The 18,665-nt window shown below is 39.3% G+C and overlaps 1 protein-coding gene across 1 annotated transcript in view; it reads left to right on the forward strand.

Moving 5' to 3' along the window:
• Elapor2 (endosome-lysosome associated apoptosis and autophagy regulator family member 2) overlaps positions 1-18,665 on the forward strand; it is a 157,958-nt gene that overhangs the window by 70,414 nt on the left and 68,879 nt on the right. The window contains exon 2 of the mRNA XM_050139874.1: positions 5,022-5,142. Coding sequence (XP_049995831.1) covers positions 5,022-5,142 — 121 coding nt within the window. The remainder of the gene's footprint in view (positions 1-5,021; positions 5,143-18,665) is intronic.

The following is an 18,665-nucleotide window of genomic DNA, read 5'->3' on the forward strand; positions in this document are numbered from 1 at the left end:
GAGTGCCTGCATATATGTATGTGTACATATATGTGTACATGTGCCTGTTTGATGCCCAAGGGGGCTGGAAGAGGGTGCTGGATCCCCTGAAACTGGAGTATTTAAATGGTTGTGAGATACCATGTGGGTGTTGGGGCCAAACTCCGGTCCTCTGGAAGTATAGACCATATTCTTAATCTCTGAGCCATTTCTCCAGTCTCCAGAAATCAATGCTTATCAAGTAGTTGGGGTTCTGTAACGTTTCTATCAATATGAACATTTATGGACTGAGATCCTCATTATCCAGTTCTCTGAATGGAATTTGGGAGGTTATATATAATTTTTCTCAATAATCTTCCTACACCATACCACTTTTAGATAATTTGATGGATTTGAGGACTGGAGAGTCTTAAAATTGTTATGAGTTCACATGAAATGGTCTATTAAATAATTTGAAAAAAAAATCCACCTAGTTTAGACTGCAGTTGAAATTCTCAAGGACCAAGCACTGCAAGAGGTTGCGTTTCAATATTTTTAAATTACAAAGAAACACATTATGCTCCCTGCGGGAATCCTCAGAATTTGGTAACAACAGTATCTATAAAACTTTAGAATTGTTGGGTGCCATAGAGGTGGCAGATAGAGGGAAATAGTCATAGGAAACTCAATTAGCGTATTGTATCCAACTTTACAGTTAGAAGACAAGTCCCTGTTTCCTGGTACTAAGCACTGTTCTCATCTCACGACTGGCAAGCTGAGTCAATGAGAGCTCTCCCTGTTCTATTCAAAGGCCTTGCTGCCTAGGAAATTCATGCCCTACTTCATAGCATCATTATTTTGCAAGGATGATAAGAAATAACTTAAATTTTAGACATAGAGGTTAGGATATTCTCTCTGGGATATGGAAATAAGAAAGCCGTCTGAATACAAATAGCGGGGGAATCAGAGAAGTATGAAAGCCATTATGCAAATACCTGGCCACTCTGGGCTATACTCCATAGATATCACAGAGATACTCTCTCAAGTAAAGCAAAAACAAACACAGAAACAAGATTCTCAGACTGTAATTCTTAGAACCAGTAAACATTGCCTTACATGAAAGAAAAATCATACAAATTGAAATATTTGAGATAGAGCATGGATGTTAAGCTCAAAGGCAGTCACAGGAGGAGGCAGTGTCCCCACAAAGCAGGGGCTAGTGTGATCCAGACACAAGCCAGGAATACTGGATGCCAACCCATGCTGAAAAAAGGTAGGAATGGATTTTCTCCTCTAGCTTCCTCGGGAAATATCACCTTGCAATACTGTCGCGGGATGGAGAGAGAGTCCTTCACGCTATCCAGTAAAAGCCATAGGGAGACAAGAAGCAAGCAGTAACTTTAGTGTTGATAACCCTGAGTTCCAGAGCCTGAGAAAACAAGTTTCTAGATCCAGAGGCTTATAGCTCTAAGCCTTGGATAAAAGAGGCTTATGGCTTCAAGCTTTCGGAGCTGGAGGCTTATTGCTCTTCGTGGTCAAGTTGAGATGTTTTGCTTTGGGCTCAGAGTGCCAGTACCTATTGTAGAGTTGCAATCCCTGAACTCTGACTATACCTGAATCTTCAACTTTGGTAGTACTTTCAGACCCTTTTATCAACCAGGACCTGTTGTACTCATAATCTTAATTCCACTCCTTGTCTCTTAATGACCCCTTGGGTCCCGCAGCCTTAGCTTCTCGAGATTTCTGCCTCCAACTGCTCTCTGGAGCTCTTCAGTTGTCTCCTAATCTAACAGCTTATAGTTTTGGGTCCAGGGCACCCAGCTCTTTCTGGGTGTCTGGAATTTTCCATGTTCTCCTCACTGCCACTGCTGCTGCCCAGCATGGAGACCCCAGGGTCTTGTCTGCTCCTTGGATAGCCAACATGTCCCACCTGTGATCAAGGCAAGTATGCAAAGAGGCATTTGGGAGAAACTTTGATTGACCTAATATTGAATACCAGTGTGTAGGGCACAGGAGAAAAGGGTCCTAGACAAGCCCAAAGGGGTGGGAAACAGCCTACATACATGGTCAGAAGAGAGGCACAGCATCCCGGTGCCCAACTATAATTCTGCCAGTTACAGCCTTACATAAAGCTTGACTGCCCAGGAATGAATAGGGACGTTCCATCAGAAACCTCACATAGGTTAGCCTTCTTTCTGTCAATCATAAGCATTTTTCTTTGTCTCTGCTGGTGGTGGTCTTGCTGGTCCCCAACTTTCACAGGTCTGTGATTAATAAAACCTTGCAGAATAATTGCCAATAGGTAACTCTGGAACCCCAGCAGCCGAGCACAACTCTTAGGGACAAGAAATAGTATTGTCTGAAGTATAAGTGATGATGACCTAGGAACACATAGTTACCCCCAGTTCCATGTTCCAATGTGGTAACAGTTTGTTGAAGGTATAAAACAGGGCATTTTCAAGACTTATTGTTGGAAGCACTAGACAGCCACATTACATCAAAATGGAGTAAACTCTGTAATAGTCTTTGAATGCTATATGATAGCATTTTTCACCCTTTGGTTGGCTGGAAACTAGGAGTATATTTCAAAGGATTTACCTAATGATTACCTTAGGTGTTGGGTCAGGTTGAGGAAGACAGTAGGTGCCTATTAATAGACTAAAGCTACCTTAAGGCCAGTTTGACTCTTGAGTTTCAGTGTTTTGCCTCTCCACAGCCTTGAAGTAGCAACCAGCTTGCAAAGGTTCAGCAGAATGTATGGTCTTTTCAGGAACTTTCATTCACAAGGTTTCCATGCTTGCTCAAGCTGGAGCAGTTGGGATTGGAGCAAGACCTGAAGGGGAAGCTGCAGTTCCAACTGTACTTGCCATGTTCTTTGCCATTGAATTTTTTTTTTTTTTTTTTTTTTTTTTTGTGGAGAGCTCGGAGCACTGAAAAGTTGCCAAAGAGGGGCTATGTGGCCCCAGCCTCTGCTTCCGACAGCCTCAACCACTCAAGGGCTGACTTGCCAAGACAAGAGGAGGTTGTTCTTTTACAATATTAAAGGATGCTTTTATGATTTAGAAAGTTAACCTTGGAAGTGTTCTACCCATGGCCAAGACAGAACTATGTCTGTCTGATGTGCCTGACTGGTCAGACCCATGATTACTGTCCTGGGACGTAATGCCTACAGAGCTATGGGAAAATCCATTATGGCCGTAGCGATTTGTTACCGCTGCCATGGAAATTACTGAACATTTTTTTGATCTATACCCGAGGAAGTTCTGCTAAGCAAAAAGCTGAAGGTGAGAAGGTGGCTTTAGAATTGTGTGATGGGTCAAATCTGGAGGAGTTTTGAGGAGAAAAGCCTAGATTGCTTTAAGGAGATTATTGGTAGAAATGGCATGTAAAATACTCTCAGTGAATGCTCAGAAAAAAAAAAGAAAGTAGAAAATGACCGCATTGCCTTACAATGTGTAGCTTGCCATGGGTAGAATGTTATTAGGAATATCAACAGCAGTGTTGCTGAGGGCATAGAAGGAAATTAGTAGGAGCATTCTGTTGGAAATTTGGGGTGGGAAAACTGTCAAAAGTGTGGCCTGGATTGTTCTTAGTACTTACAGAGAAGGAAGGAAGGAAGGAAGGAAGGAAGGAAGGAAGGAAGGAAGGAAGGAAGGAAAGGGAAGGAAGGAAGGAAGGAAAGGAAGGAAGGAAGGAAGGAAGAAGAAAGAAAGGAAGGAAGGAAAAAAAGGAAGGAAGGAAGAAAAGAAGGAAGGAAGGAAGGAAGGAAAAAAGGAAGGAAGGAAAGGAAGAAAAGAAGGAAGGAAGGAAGGGAAAGAAGGAAGGAAGGAAGGAAGGAAGAAAAGAAGGAAGGAAGGAAGGAAAAAAGGAAGGAAGGAAAGGAAGAAAAGAAGGAAGGAAGGAAGGGAAAGAAGGAAGGAAGGAAGGAAGGAAGAAAAGAAGGAAGGAAGGAAGGAAGGGAAAGAAGGAAGGAAGGAAGAAAAGAAGGAAGGAAGGAAGGAAAAAAGGAAGGAAGGAAGGAAGGAAAAAAGGAAGGAAGGAAAGGAAGAAAAGAAGGAAGGAAGGAAGGGAAAGAAGGAAGGAAGGAAGGAAGAAAGGAAGGAAGGAAAGAAGGAAGGAAAGAAAGAAAGAGATAAATTAAGAGGACTGTTAGCATAAGAGCCCAGAATTGATGATTAGGGGAAATTCTTAGCACATTTAGATTCAAACAGATTCTAGAAGAGAAGACCAGCAGCCATGATATTCCATTCCCAACTTCCTCGTGGCAATGCTAGATGATAGTTCTTGACTGTCCTTCATATAGTCAGGGAGGCTAACAGGTACAGAAAGCAGACAGTTAACATTCAGAACACTGAATTGTATCAACCAGGTAAGGATGGAGGTACAGTCTACTTGCAGAGTGCTTGCCCTGGAGGTATGAGGCCCTGGGTCCAGCTCTAGGGTTAGAGTAAGGAAATGAAACGATTACAGGGCAGACTTGGAATTTCTCTCATGGCTGAAATGCTCCAGTAGCATTTTGTCCTGATTCCTCAGTTCAAACGTTTTATATATATGTATGTATATAGAAAGAGGAAGTCACCTTGAGAATTCCAAAGTGGATCTTACCTGGGGAATTGTAATAAACAGTCTGTTTATATATTGAATGATAGCCATATGCTGGGGGGGAGGGGGAGTGTGAATTAAGCCCCAGAGAATGGCTTTAAAAAGTCTTGGCTGTTTAGTAGTGTTTGAATGATCCGTTATTACGCCTTCTGTTAAGTTTTAAGTGGCTTGAGAATTAGGTCAGTGGAAGTGATTGACTTCTCGGACAGTGCCAGCAGCTGACTTCCCCACACCACTTTTTCTTATGTCTCTAAGTTACTCAGAGCTACAAAACCTTCAAAGGAGACATGGTGCGGTTTTGACTGCTGAACTGCTGATGTGGGTAGGGTGGGAGTGGGGGAGAGTCCAGGAGAGGGAAGAGTTTGGAAGCAGGCTCGGAGGCCATTTGGGGTGATAGAGGAAACCCAGGTCACCAGTTAGAACTGGCTCTAACAAAGGCTTGTTTTTGTGATTGTTTGCAGAAAGATTACCACTTTGAATACACAGAATGTGATAGCACTGGTTCCAGGTGGAGGGTCGCCATCCCGAATTCTGCAGTGGATTGCTCTGGCCTGCCTGACCCAGTGAGAGGCAAAGAATGCAGTATGTTGTGATTTTTTTTTGACCATTTGTTTTCCAGATTAAACCATAAACTTATCATATCAGTTCTAGATGCCGTTAAAACGAACACAAGAGACCAGGCAATGATATATNGTGTTGTTATCTAGAAGCACAACAAAACCTTTCTTTAACAAGTTATTAGTACTTTTTCTTTATTTTTGTTTGTTTGTGCCTATCTATATATGTGAGTGTCCATGGCGGAGCAGGTGTGCTAGAGGATGGAGATGGAGGTCAGAGCACACCGTGGGAGAGCTGACTCTCTAGTTCCACCCTGTAATTCCTGGGGATTGAACTCAGTTCGTCAGGCTTGGGAGTAGGTGCCTTTACTCTTGGGTCTTTCTCGGGACCTTGTATCCCTCTGTCGGAAGGGCTTAATGAGACATGGGCAATATTAAAGGATGTTATTTTTTTTAAATCTATTTATTCTATTATTTGAAATTATGGAGAGAAGAAAGACAGACTTTTTCTTTTGGTTTTAAAATACATACTTTTAATTTGATAAAGCATGCGTCACTTAGAATTCCTCTTGAAGTGATAACTTTTAAATTGATATTAAGGATAGTCATGTTTTTGCCATTCATCTTCACCACGCTCCATAGATCTCTTCTTGCGATGGATTCCTTTATTGGCCACAGAAATAGTTTAATTTAATAATTTTAAGTGTAACTTGTAGAGACTGTAGTATTGCTAATCGAACATACAATATCTTGTCTTCTGGGGATTAGAAGACTTGAAATTCAGCCTCTTAAATTAACGTGGAGAGATATCATCAAATTTATTTTTATCTATAAACTACCTTCTAAAAATATTTTAGTTGGTTAGTTTGGAGTTTATACAGTGAAATAGACCAACCGTGGCCTTGGTTTCTAGACCTGGCAGAGAAATCACTTCAATTTTCTTGTGGTCTCCCAAAAGCTATTTCTATAAAGCTTCTGTTTCTGAATGAATAAAACAGACAAGCAAGTTATTAAATGGGTGAATGATTCCTTCATTTTCATACAGTGTGTCTGTTACGAGTTGGAAAATGTTAACCACCAGCAGTAGATACTATGGAGACTGTAGTAGTTCAATGTATGAAGAAAATGTGGGGAAAAAAATCACCTTTAGTTCTTGGTAACTGATTTTAAATAAATGCAGAGAAACCTGAGAATCCCCATGGTCAGGGGATCTAGCAAGAGTCAGAAGAGACAGTGAGGTGAAGAGAGAAGGAGGTGCCGCCAGACTGGTGTATTGGCAGTCACTGAAACACAGGATCTGTTCTCAATGAGAGCAGAGTGTTGTTAAAGGGAGACAGTCTTGGGAACAATGCTGTAATTGACTTAGTGAAAATTTGTTTCCTACAAAATCTGTATTGGCTTTGCCCAGTGCTTTTTACCCTGGGGCTTAATTTCTTGGTTCCTTGTAACCAGTCTCATTTGTAGACACTGTGTAACTCTACTAAATGCTTACTCTGTGGATAGGAAGTGTGCTGGTTTGGGCTAGCTCTGGCTGTCCAAGTTAAAATGTACTATAGTGGAGGACTCTACACCATAGGAATTGGGGTCATTCTAAATCATGGCTTTCTTCTGCTGGAAGTCATATTTTTAGTATTTATCAGTTTGCTATGAATTGCATGTGATGGCCAAGGGCTCCTAATTTTGTTACAAAACTCATGCCTAAATAGGAGTGATTTCTATTTGAATGTTGCAGAGACATTTTCCAGTCAATATTTTCATAACATTTCATAGGTAAAGTTATGATTTTGTTTCATCAGTAAGAAAAATTTTCCAGAACTTTCAATAGTCAGGTTTCTTTCAATCGTAATATACCTTGAAAATTATACTTATTTAAAAATAACACTTGATAGATTGGACATTTTTTATATTAGCTTTTATCTGAAATTGTAAGTGCTCCCACATCACACACACACATACATACACACACATACACACCCATACATATACACGCACACATACACATACACACCCATACATATACACGCACACATACACATACACACACATACATACAAAGTCTTCTGGCAATTGTTGGTTTAGCCTTAGATTTCTTTGCTTCTTCTTTGTTATGGTTAATTCAAAGCTCACAATTAACTAAGAAGCACAGTTATATCATATTAGACACATTGCTTACACATTCCCAGTCTTCAGTGGGAATTTCTATTGCTGACTATAATGACCATTTCTTATTGTGACCTTGTGATGGACATGGTGCTTAGAGCTGTCTGTCATTATCCCATCCTGTCCTGATTATCTCTGGAATATTTGCATATGCATAATGAGGCTCCTTGGGAATGGGACTCGAGTCTAAACACCTGATTCATTTGTATTTCATATGTATCTTGTATACCTCACCTGTAATTACTTTTATGGAACACCAAAAACTGTTGCAGGAAGCAATGCTGTAGAATTTTCTCCTGTGGTATAATGTCAACAAACCCAGAAAATTCAGGTCCGGGAGAATTTCGGCTTCTCAGATTAGGAGTTTGTAAGCTGTAACAATCCTCTCTTTCACTGGCAGGAAAATGGAGGCTTACAGCTGTACAGTAACTGCTGCTAGGTTGTCTGTGGTAGATCTAAGACTCCACTGAACATATATTTGACTCTAGAGCTAGCTTCTGTTCACTGCAGATGTGGCTAGGGTTCTTTCAACTCTGTTGTCCTCCAGTTGTTGGCTCAAACATAAAAAAAAAAAAACAATTAAAAAGTAGAACATGGCAACTTCAAGTAAGTTAAGGGAATTTGCAGCAGTGGTTGTGTGGGATTGATTTTCTCAGATCCTAGTATTTCAAAATAACAGCAAACCCAGATTTTGGCCTTTGTTGAAACTGCTATACGTTCTTCAAAAAATATAATCACATAGATCTTTTCCTGTTTACAAAGAGGGCAGTAAAGGAGGCCTTTCCCGAGGAATACTCATGCATCAACTGTAAACTTTTCTGAAAAAAATGGGTTAACTCCACTATATATACTTGCTTTTCAGAAACCACCTGGAATCAAGTTGCAAGGCTCTCCCAAGAGAGGCTAAGGAACAGTCATATATCAGCTTTTGTTATGTTGAATCCCTGGGGTATATGTGATTCCAAAGCTGCAGGGCCCTGGAAAGGCAGGGAGAGATCTCTGCTGATGACCCTGGTCCAGTCTGTGTTTTCTCTTCTACGGTTCCCTAGTGTTGCAAGAGACACTGGACACAAGGTGATCTTATGGCTCTGTAATTCCTGCAAAAGCTCCAGGTCACTTGCTGGGAGCTTGGGTGCTTCTCCCAAGGCTGTGGTGCTGAGTCTGTTATCTCTAACCATAATTCACCACCAGAGTTTTGCAGGTAGCATGCTGTTCCGGAACCACTGCACTCTTTATCCCAGGCTTAGAACAAGAGGCTTTAGCCCTCTCTAAGCCCTGCTACTTCTTCACTGTTGGCTCATTTTCCTCTTTTATCCTTGAGTCAGTAGGATCTTCTTAAAACTTGGGGTTCCTTTGATGGTCTTCCATTGTCAAAAATAGGAGTTACCTTTGAGCAGTTTTCTACTGCAACCACACACCCTGTAGACAGGGCCTTTCGGCTTGAAACCAAGCCATAGAAGTAAAGAGTGAGGGCCTGACTCTCCTGGGAGATGGTGTGGAAAAGAGACTTGGTGTTTTTTCCCCCATTACATATTTTCAGTAGGTCTAAAAATCACTAAGGAAGAAATGAACACATCTGTTTCTTTTAAATTCTCATGCTTTTTGGTTGGGATGGAATACATCATTTATTCCTTACTCTTTCAGATATTTCCAAACCTATAATTTCAAGAATAGCATTAAATACATAATTTTCTAATCGAGAATGACTGTTCAAAATATTTCATTCAGAATGTAATTACAAAATCAATTTTGTCTTGTCAACTTTGCTTAATCTTGTGATTCAGTATTGATATTATATAAGTCATTCAATAGCACATAGAATTATATGGCACATAGAACATATGTAATCAAATACCCATACAAATATGTATATAAAGATGTATTATATAAGTAATATAAAGAAATTGATGTGGTTTTAATGAGCTATAACTTTTGTACAGGTATGCCTATATTTTGATCTTTCAGTGATTGGTTGTAAATTAATACTCAGTTGGGTGCATATTTTTCTCATGTTTCTCCCAAATCTATTTTAAGACCCAATGATAATTATTCTTAAGGGATACTCAACATTATATTAGACAGATATTGACTTACTTGTCTAAGCAAGAAAAAAATTGTGTGTTCACGCGTGTGAGAGAAAAACAGAGAGATAGATCATAGCATAATTATAAGTGTCAATACAACAGAAAAATGGAAAAATTATAGATGCACTCAATATCTGAGCACCCAATACATAAAGCAAACATTGACATATTTGAAGAGATAAATATAGGCAATACGATTGTAGTAGGAGACTTCCATATCCCATTTATAGTAATGAAAGGCTATGAAAGGGAGCCCCTAGGGAAGAGTAAATCTGAACAGTCCTATAGGCTGGATGGACTTAGCAGATATTTGAAGAGTGTTCTATCCTATTCAGTTGCATCAAGATACACATGCAGAGGCATGAGGGTATCAGCCCCTAGCTGGGCAAACACGAACCCCAGGTTCAGAGAGACACCTGATTCAGAGAAGTAAAGCAGAGACTGAAAGAGAGCACCTCATACCCTCATCTGGCTTCCATGTGTGAGTAAAGATGTTTGTGCCCCCCACAGAAACATGTACATATATACATACATACATGCATATGGTGCGGGAGAATTGTCTGTATTCTGTCAATCATGTTTTAAATAAATGCTGATTGGCCAGGCAGGAAGTATAGGCGGGAAAATCAGACAGGAAATAGAAATAATGCAACGGAAACAGGAGAATTCTGGGAAGGAGGAAGTTGATTCCTCCCACTCCTGCCCAGACCATGGAAGCAGCAGGATGTGATCTGCCCCACTGAAAAAAGGTACTGAGCCACATGGCTAACATAGATCAGAAAAATGGGTTAATCAAGATGTGAGAGTTAGCCAGTGAGAGGCTAGAGCTAATGGGCCAATCAGCTTATAATTTATTTAGACTTATGTGTGATTTTCTTTGGGGCTAAACAGTTGTGGGGTACCAGGCGGGACAGAAAACCCCCAACAAGCAGGCTCCTCATTCATGTTACCTGCATACATACATACATACATATATACATCTTTTAACAACTGAATGGAAGGCAAGATGTGGTCATTCATGTGTGTGGTACCATACTTGGGAGGCTGAGGCAGGCAGATTTCCACGAATCTGGAGCCAGACTGGATTACACAAGCATTCCAGGGCTGCCTAGGCTACAGAGTAAGATCCTGTTTCAAAAACAGAAGCAAACAACAACAACAACAACAACAAAAAGTTAAAGAAAATGTCAACTATGTATACTATCCATACTGTCTTTTAAAAGTTAAAAATTATGTCATTTTGAAAAGTATGGACGGTCTTGGAAGTCATTATACTCAGTGAAATTGAAGGGCACTATTGAAGCAGAAAGACAAACACTTCATTCTTACTTGTGAAATCTAAAACCAGTTGAACTAACAGAAGCAGCAAATGGAATTGGAATACATTAGTAAAACTGCATAATGTTTCATTTAGCCAGGAAGAGCAAACACCAATTATTTGGAGTCAGAGGTATATTAATTAGCTTGATTCAATATTTTACCTGGTACATGTATATCACATAACCACTTTAAATAACATATGTGAAATTGAATTTTGCAAATATCCATTAGATCTTAGAGAAAAACACCATGCTTGAAAACAGTAAAGTTTATACATAAAGTTAGTTATGCTATGATTTCAGCATTTCATATAATTTCTTATAGATTTCTCCTACAGCCTTCTGGTGCTTCGATAATCACCTTCTACAGCTGATATTTAGCTTAATCTCAGTTCTGAAACTAGTTTGTTTGTCCTTGAGAAAAGTACCCCACAATTTTCGTTGAGCTTTAATTTATTCAGTGAAAAGATATTTTCGGATATTCTTCATGTTTACTGACAAGAGGATATAAAACAGTGAAAATAGTAAATATTTATTCAGAGATATTCGTTTCAGGAGAGAAGTAAATAAAGCTCCTTCAAAAGAGGAGTGAAGGGGACCTGTGTTAGTTAGGATGACCTCGCCAAGAAGGTAAGGCACTCAGGTGGAGTCAAGAGTGAAGCAGATGTAAACTTAAAGTTCAGAGTTATCAGTCACCTGCTGAGCAACATGGAAAACCGTTACTTTCTCATTGGTTCATGAGAGGAACATGTATTCTGATTTCAGGCTGTAATGAGATTTAAGATCCATACATTTGGTACCAGCCATGACCTCTGAAGTGAATTATAAAGTCTTTCTGTTTGAAATATATATACATATACATATATATGTATGCACATATATGCATGTATAGTATATAGAATGTACACATACTATATATGTATGTATATGTATATATGCTGAGTAGAATGGGTGTCGATTTTCCTGAGTCTTCTGTGAGGGTTGCAGAGCTAGCTTTTGAGGGTAATGTGTACAAGACAGAGATTCTAATGAATGTCACAGTCATCTCCTGTGTCATACAAAGGACAATGGACTCTGACCCGAAGACAGTCACAGGTTCATGAGTGGTGGTGAGCTAAACTATATAATCTGATTTGTCTGGACTCATAACTACGTAGTGTAATTGAGTCGAAATAATAGTTGCAGTATTCAGAATGAATTATCTTTGTTGTATGCAGGCACAAATTTAAATGTTAAATATTCATGTCTTAAATTCATTTAGACATCAAAACAACCAAAGGGGAAAAAAAAACCAACCCAATCTTTATTGTTTCTTCTGAACCCTTTTAAACAGAAGGTGAACTGAACTGAAGTTAGGAGACACAGTTAAGTCACACTCAGAATTGAAATCTGACACCAATCATTGTCAGATTGAGCTCCTCAACCACCTTCTTCTCATATTTTAAAATTTCTATTAAAATCTGTTTGGTCATATCCTTTATTTTCCCCTAACTCCTCTGAGATCTCCCTATCTTCTTAACTCACCCAACTTCATGTTCATTCTTCTCTCAAAACAACAAAAAATGAAAAAAAAAACCCTCAAAACAGGTAAACCAACTAAGAAAAAAATCAGTAAGACAAAAATACCATACAAATTAAAAGGGTGTGTGTGTATGTGTGATTATGTGTGATCTCACACACACACACACATACACACACAGTTCATTTTGTGTTATTTTGTTGTTGGCCTACCTCCGGAAAAATGATTGATTTGTCTTTCTCAAATTCCTTTCCTCAAGACTCAGGGATCTGTGTGGAAAGGTCGAGGTAGAAAAGCTATAAGGGATAAAGGTGGTTGATATCTCCAAGAAAATGGTATCTTCCAAACACTGATTCACACATGAACTCACGGAGACTGTGACAGTGTGCACAAGACTGCCCATCTCAAACCAGACAAGATCCCATGACTGAGACCATCTTCTCAACCCCATGAGGCTGCCCCTTTGTAACATGGTACAGTGCACCCCTGATCATTGTTCAACCCTCCTTTAGGAGTATGTATTCTGCCAATTTCTACCTCTTGGTAAAATGGATATACAGGATAGATAAAATGGGATTTTTAGAAGATTGGATGTAAAGACTCAGATGTATTTCTTTGTGGGTCCTTTAAATTGGCTAAACCTCTCTGTAGACTTTATTTTTATCTGTAGTCATTTTTCCAGAAAGCGTAGAGTCTAGCATGTAGAACTTTAAGAACATTTGTAGTTACTCATATGCCCTAGGAAGCTGGTTAGTTTGACTACTTTGTGCTTAGCATATCAGTGATTTATATGTATAATATGCTTTCCTTATTTGCAAATATCAGGAAAAATAAGCAGAGTTTTCAGCTACAGAATTTCTTCATTTAGAATTTTATTCTTGCCAACATAGAATAAGCTCTTGGAAGACAGCTGGTATTCTATCATGATTCTTAAGAAAAGTCTAGAATACCATACTGTTAACGGAATCATTTGTGTCCCTAACTCAAGAGTCTGGCAGGGCATTGTTTTCGTTGGTGAAACACAAATACCTACTAAGACTTGTAAGAATTCACTCTGTGTACATCACAGAGTTGCATTGTTCTTGGCCGACTTGGTGTAGGAATGCTGATGTGAGTTTCCAGGTGGGACCTTGAGTGTGCTCAGGAGTCCACAAGTGGCAGGTGAGAAGTTGGAGTGGATTCCAGCCTTGAGAGATGAGATAAAAAAGAAACTGCTGAGAACAGTAGAACCTGGCCCTTGGCAATAGTGGTATTTGAGGGGGGCTGTGGTTAAGGAAGCTTATCAGAATAAAAGGTCCCATAGGGAAGGGAGGGAACTTGGCTCTAAAAACTGCAGTAAGGTTGGAGAGACTCTCAGGAGGTAGAGGATGGCAGGCACCTTCCAAGGACAAGAAGTTCCGGGTGCTGAGAGCCAGAATGTTAGGGCATAACCAGAACTTGAGAGAAACAACTTCACACACAGGTTATCTGCCTCCTTTGGTCGCTCAAGTACTCGGAACTTTTTCTTCCTGTAACCTTTGCAATTCCCTTTCTCTCCTTTCTTCCTTCTCTCCCTCCCTTCCTCCGTGCCTCCTTCCCTCTTTTTCTGTCTCTTTTTCTTCTTCTAAACTTTAGGTCATCTTGTTCTCAATGAACTGGGACTTTTCCATTTCCCAATAAAATAATTTGTGTTTTTTTTTATTGTTTTTTTTTTTTTTTAAGATGAAAACTACCTTTGCCTGGCTTTAAAAGGATTGTCTGTGGTTTCAACATCGCTCTGTTTTCCTGGTTGATCAGTCTTCTTGTAGTTCAGGAATTCTACCCGAATGACCGTATGAGGGTGTGTGAAAGGAGGTGTTCTGTGAGAATCAGTTTTCAGATATCAGAGGCAATACTCTCACTAAATGGTCTTTAGAATGGCAGTTGAAAGGTCAGTCAGAATTGGCCTTATTAGTGTATCTTTTGTGGATCTCTTGACTAACTTTCACTTTATACAGTGAGAGGTAAAAATTTTTATTCTCTAAGGAGTACACAACTAAAAATGTAGATATTCCAGCTGTGTGAGCCACACTTTATCTTAATGAAAAGTTAAATGTTATCATTAGTAGGATTTGACTTTGAGGATCCAGTCCTGGTTATTTAATTGTGTAGCTCCTGCTTGCACAGTAACTCCACACATTGCTTCAAGTAGCCTTGTGGCCATGCTAGACCCAAGACTTTCGTCTCTTGACTTCCAAGGCAAAGCTTTTCCCAATGCCGTCCTTTTTCCTGGAAATGGGTTTGTTGGTTCAGCTGTAGTGAAATCCTCTAGCTTCAAGGGTGAAAGCTTTACATCTTGTAAAGCAGGGCGTAGATTCTGCTGCATAGGCTGCTGGGAGAACCTGCAGAGATGTCTGAAGAGGCGGGCAGTGCCATGTAGATGCAGACACAGATGCGAATGAGAAGCCTTGGGGTCCATGTTATCATACCTGGAACAGCCACAAGGTCTCAAAAGTCCTTTGATCATTTGGATAGAAGATGACTGATTGGGTATAGATTCACTGTTTTCTGTGATCAAATCATGCCTCAAACTCAATGACTTCTAAATTATAGTGTAACACTAATGACTCTTGTTAATGCTTTTGTCCATTTATTCTTAGGAGAACAAATGCTGTTTACAGAATTTGGATAAGCTGTCTTCCACAACCCTCATTCTGCCTAGATCGAACATGATAGGCAATTGACAGTCACTGCCAGTCTTCCTTGGGGGAAAATGTCTCCTTACGATAAGAGGAACAAGTGTTTTCTTTAAGTCAAGAAAAGCCAGCTTCCTGTGAATCACAGACAGGGTAAAAAGTGGCCTGTTTCATTGTAATGACTTGGCTTCCTCCTACCGCACTTTCATTATTGCAGAATGAGAGAAAGTATTGTTTTTTTTTTTTCTGCCTAGGAATTGCACACATAAGATCTGAAAGTGAGAGTGTGGAAGTACTGCCCTCATCCCTGGCTCTGAGGACAGACAGAAGCAAGGCATGCTGGACTGAGAATGCTATTCATTTCCCCCAGACACGCCTTCTTCTCACTTTCCTAGGAGAATTATGATTGGAAACCTGGGTGACCATTAAAGTATTGATTATCTGATGGTGATAATCCATTGGTTAAATGAGAAGTGGCAGCTAAGTGTTCTTTCGCGTCCTGTAACTAGTTGTGAGGTTCCTGCCCTTTATCAGTAGGGACCATTATTAAAAGTTACAAAGGTCTCCTTGTGCAGAGAAAATGATGTCTATGACTTTGACAGTATTTATTTTTGCTAAATGAGACGAATCAATTGAAGAGAAATAGTTATACTAGTGCTTCTTGAATTTAGATTTAGCATTTCCCCATAAATATATAACTATTTATGCTGAGATATTAACTTGGTTTGACATATGAGATGGGCTTTATAATGAGTTTAAGCTCAAAGAGATGAGATGTAACTATAATTGATTTTGAGAAAAACTAGGCTATTACAGCAGCTCTGTGAACATAGAGACAGAATTAATTCTATCTTCCTATTTGCTACCACACCCCTGGTGCCCAATTGTTGTCTATCAAATGCTAAATACTTTAAAGTGCTTTCTGCTTAAATTAATCTTATTGTTTTGATACCTGTAATAAGATTCCATAGGCTCAGTGTCTTGTCAATATCTCACTAAACAAGCAAATTGAAGGTTCTTTTAAAGCTACTCTTACTGCTTATGATCCAGAAAACATACTTTAGTAATGAAATAACTGGAATGAAAATAGCAAAAATAAATGCATTCCCCCTTGCAGCTCCACTAGCCAGTCAGCAAGCAAGACTTCTGTGGGCAAGCTGCTCCACCACCCCCAGCCCATTGGGCCCTGTAATCCATAACTTCTGCTAGCCCCACAAATGTAACCATCCACCAGTGGTATCAGTGGCCCTGGAGACCCAGACACTACCTATACCAGTTGGAAGAAGAGATGGGTAGACGCCAGTGCAAGATTACATTCAACAACATAAAGAGCAATATGGCACCACTAGAAGCTAGTAGTTTTACAACAGCAAGACCTGAACATCCCAATGCAGATAAATCAGAAGAAAATGAGTTTAAAAATAACCATATAAAGATGATAGTGGTCCTAAAAGAGGAAATGAAAGATTCCCTTAAAGAAATCGAGGAAAAGACAAAAAAAAAAAATGGGGAAAAAAATCAATAAATCCCTTAAAGAAAGCCAAAAAAAAAAAAAACCAATCAAATAGATGAAGGAAACAGTTAAAAACTTGAAAATTGAAATACAGGCAATAAAGACAATACAAACCAAGGAAATTCTGAAAATGGAAAATCTGGGTAAATGAACAGGAACTACAGATGCAAGCATAACCAACAGAATGCAAGGAGAGAGAATCTTTGGTGTTGAAGTTTTGATAGAGGAAATAGATTCATTGGTCAAAGAAAACATTAAAGCCAACAAAGTCATAACACAAAATGTCCAGGAAATATGGGACATCAAGAAAAGACCAAACCACCGGGCAATGGTGGCCTTTAATCCCAGCACTCGGGAGGCAGAGGCAGGTGGATCTCTGTGAGTTCAAGACCAGCCTGGTCTACAGAGCTAGTGCCAGGACAGGCTCCAAAGCCACAGAGAAACCCTGTCTCGAAAAACCAAAAAAGAAAAGAAAAGAAAAGACCAAATCTAAGAATAATAAGGATAGAAGAAGAAGAATATCAGCTCAATGGAATAGAAAATATATTCAACAAAATCATAGAATCTTTTCTAACCTAAAGAAGATCATGCCCATGAAGATACAAGAAGCTTACAGAATTCCAAATAGTCTAAACCAATAAAAGTCTTCTTATGACATAATAATAAAAACACTAAATATACAGAATAAAGAAAGAATATTAAGAGCTACAAAGGGAAAGGGTTAAGTGACATATAAAGGCAGACCCATCAGAATAACACCTGACTTCTCAATTGGAGGCTCTGAAAGTCAGAAGTTTCTGGACAGACGTTATGTGGACACTGAGAAACCACAGATGCCAGCTCAGACTAAACTTTCTATTATTCAGGGAATCACCCAGCAAAGCTTTCAATCACCATAGATGGAGAAAACAAAATATTCCATGATAAAACCAGATATAAACAATACCTATACACAAATCCAACCCTATAGTAAGTACTAGAAGGAAAATTCCAACCCAAGGAAGTTAGCTGAACCCAGGAAAACACAGGAAATAGATAATTCCATACTAGCAAATCCCCCAAAAAGATACACACATACATACAAACTAACACAAAAATTAATAAGAATTAACAAACACTGATCATTCACATCCCTTAATATCTATGGATTCAATTCAGCTGTAAAAAGACACAGGCAAACAGAGAGGATACAAAATCAGGAGCCGATCTTCTGATGCATAACAAGAAACACATATTAACTTCAAAGACATTACCTCAGAGTAAAGGGTTGGGAAAAAAATTTCCCATCAAATGGACCAAGAAGCAAACTGATGTAGCTATTCTACTACCTAACAAAATAGACTTCAAACCATTTCATATTTTTCACAGGAAAGATCCATCAAGATGAGGTCTAAATTCTGAACATTTATGCTTCAAATATAAGGACACCAATATTTGTAAAAGAAACATTACTAAAAGTTAAATCTCACATCTAACCACATACACTAATAATGAGAGACTTTAGCACCCCATTCTCGCCAATGGACAGGTCAACCAGACAGAGAATTAATAGAGAAATAAGGAAACTAACAGATGATATGATTCAAATTAACTTAACAGACATCTATAAAACATTCTACCCAAAGACACACACACAAATAATATCATCTTCTCAGTTTCTCATAGAGCCTTCCCTAAATTTGACCATATGCTCGGTCACAAAGCAAATATCAACAGATATAAAAAAATTGAAATAAATTCTTGTATCTTATCAGATCACCATTGGCCTAAAGTTAGAATTCAACAACAACACAAGCTACAGAAAGCCTACAAACTCATGGAAGTTGAACGATGCTCAACTGAATCATTAATGGGTCAAGAAATAAAGAAAGAAATTAAAGATTTTCTACGATTCAATGAAAATGAATGTACAACATACCCAAACTTATGGGACACTATGAGAACAGTTTTTTTAATTGAGAAAAGGAAAAAAAAAGTTTCTGCCTCCTCCCAGCCTCCCATTTCCCTTCCCCTCCTCCCACCCTTCTCCTCCTCCCCCCACTCCTCTCCTCCTCCTCCCACTCCTCTTCCCCTCCCTCTCCAGTCCAAAGAGCAGTCAGGGTTCCCTGCCCTGTGGAAAGTCCAAGGTCCTCCCCCCTCCGTCCATGTCTAGGAAGGTGAACATCCAAACTGGCTAGGCTCCCACCAAGCCAGAACATGAAGTAGGATCAAAACCCCGTGCCATTGTCCTTGGCTTCTCATCAGCCCTCATTGTTTGCCATGATCAGAGAGTCCGGTTTTATCCCATGCTTTTTCAGTC

This window comes from Alexandromys fortis, unplaced genomic scaffold, assembly GCF_014885135.2.
Source record: "Alexandromys fortis isolate MF-2015 unplaced genomic scaffold, M_Fortis_MF-2015_v1.1 scaffold_38, whole genome shotgun sequence".
Classification (NCBI taxonomy): Eukaryota; Metazoa; Chordata; class Mammalia; order Rodentia; family Cricetidae; genus Alexandromys; species Alexandromys fortis.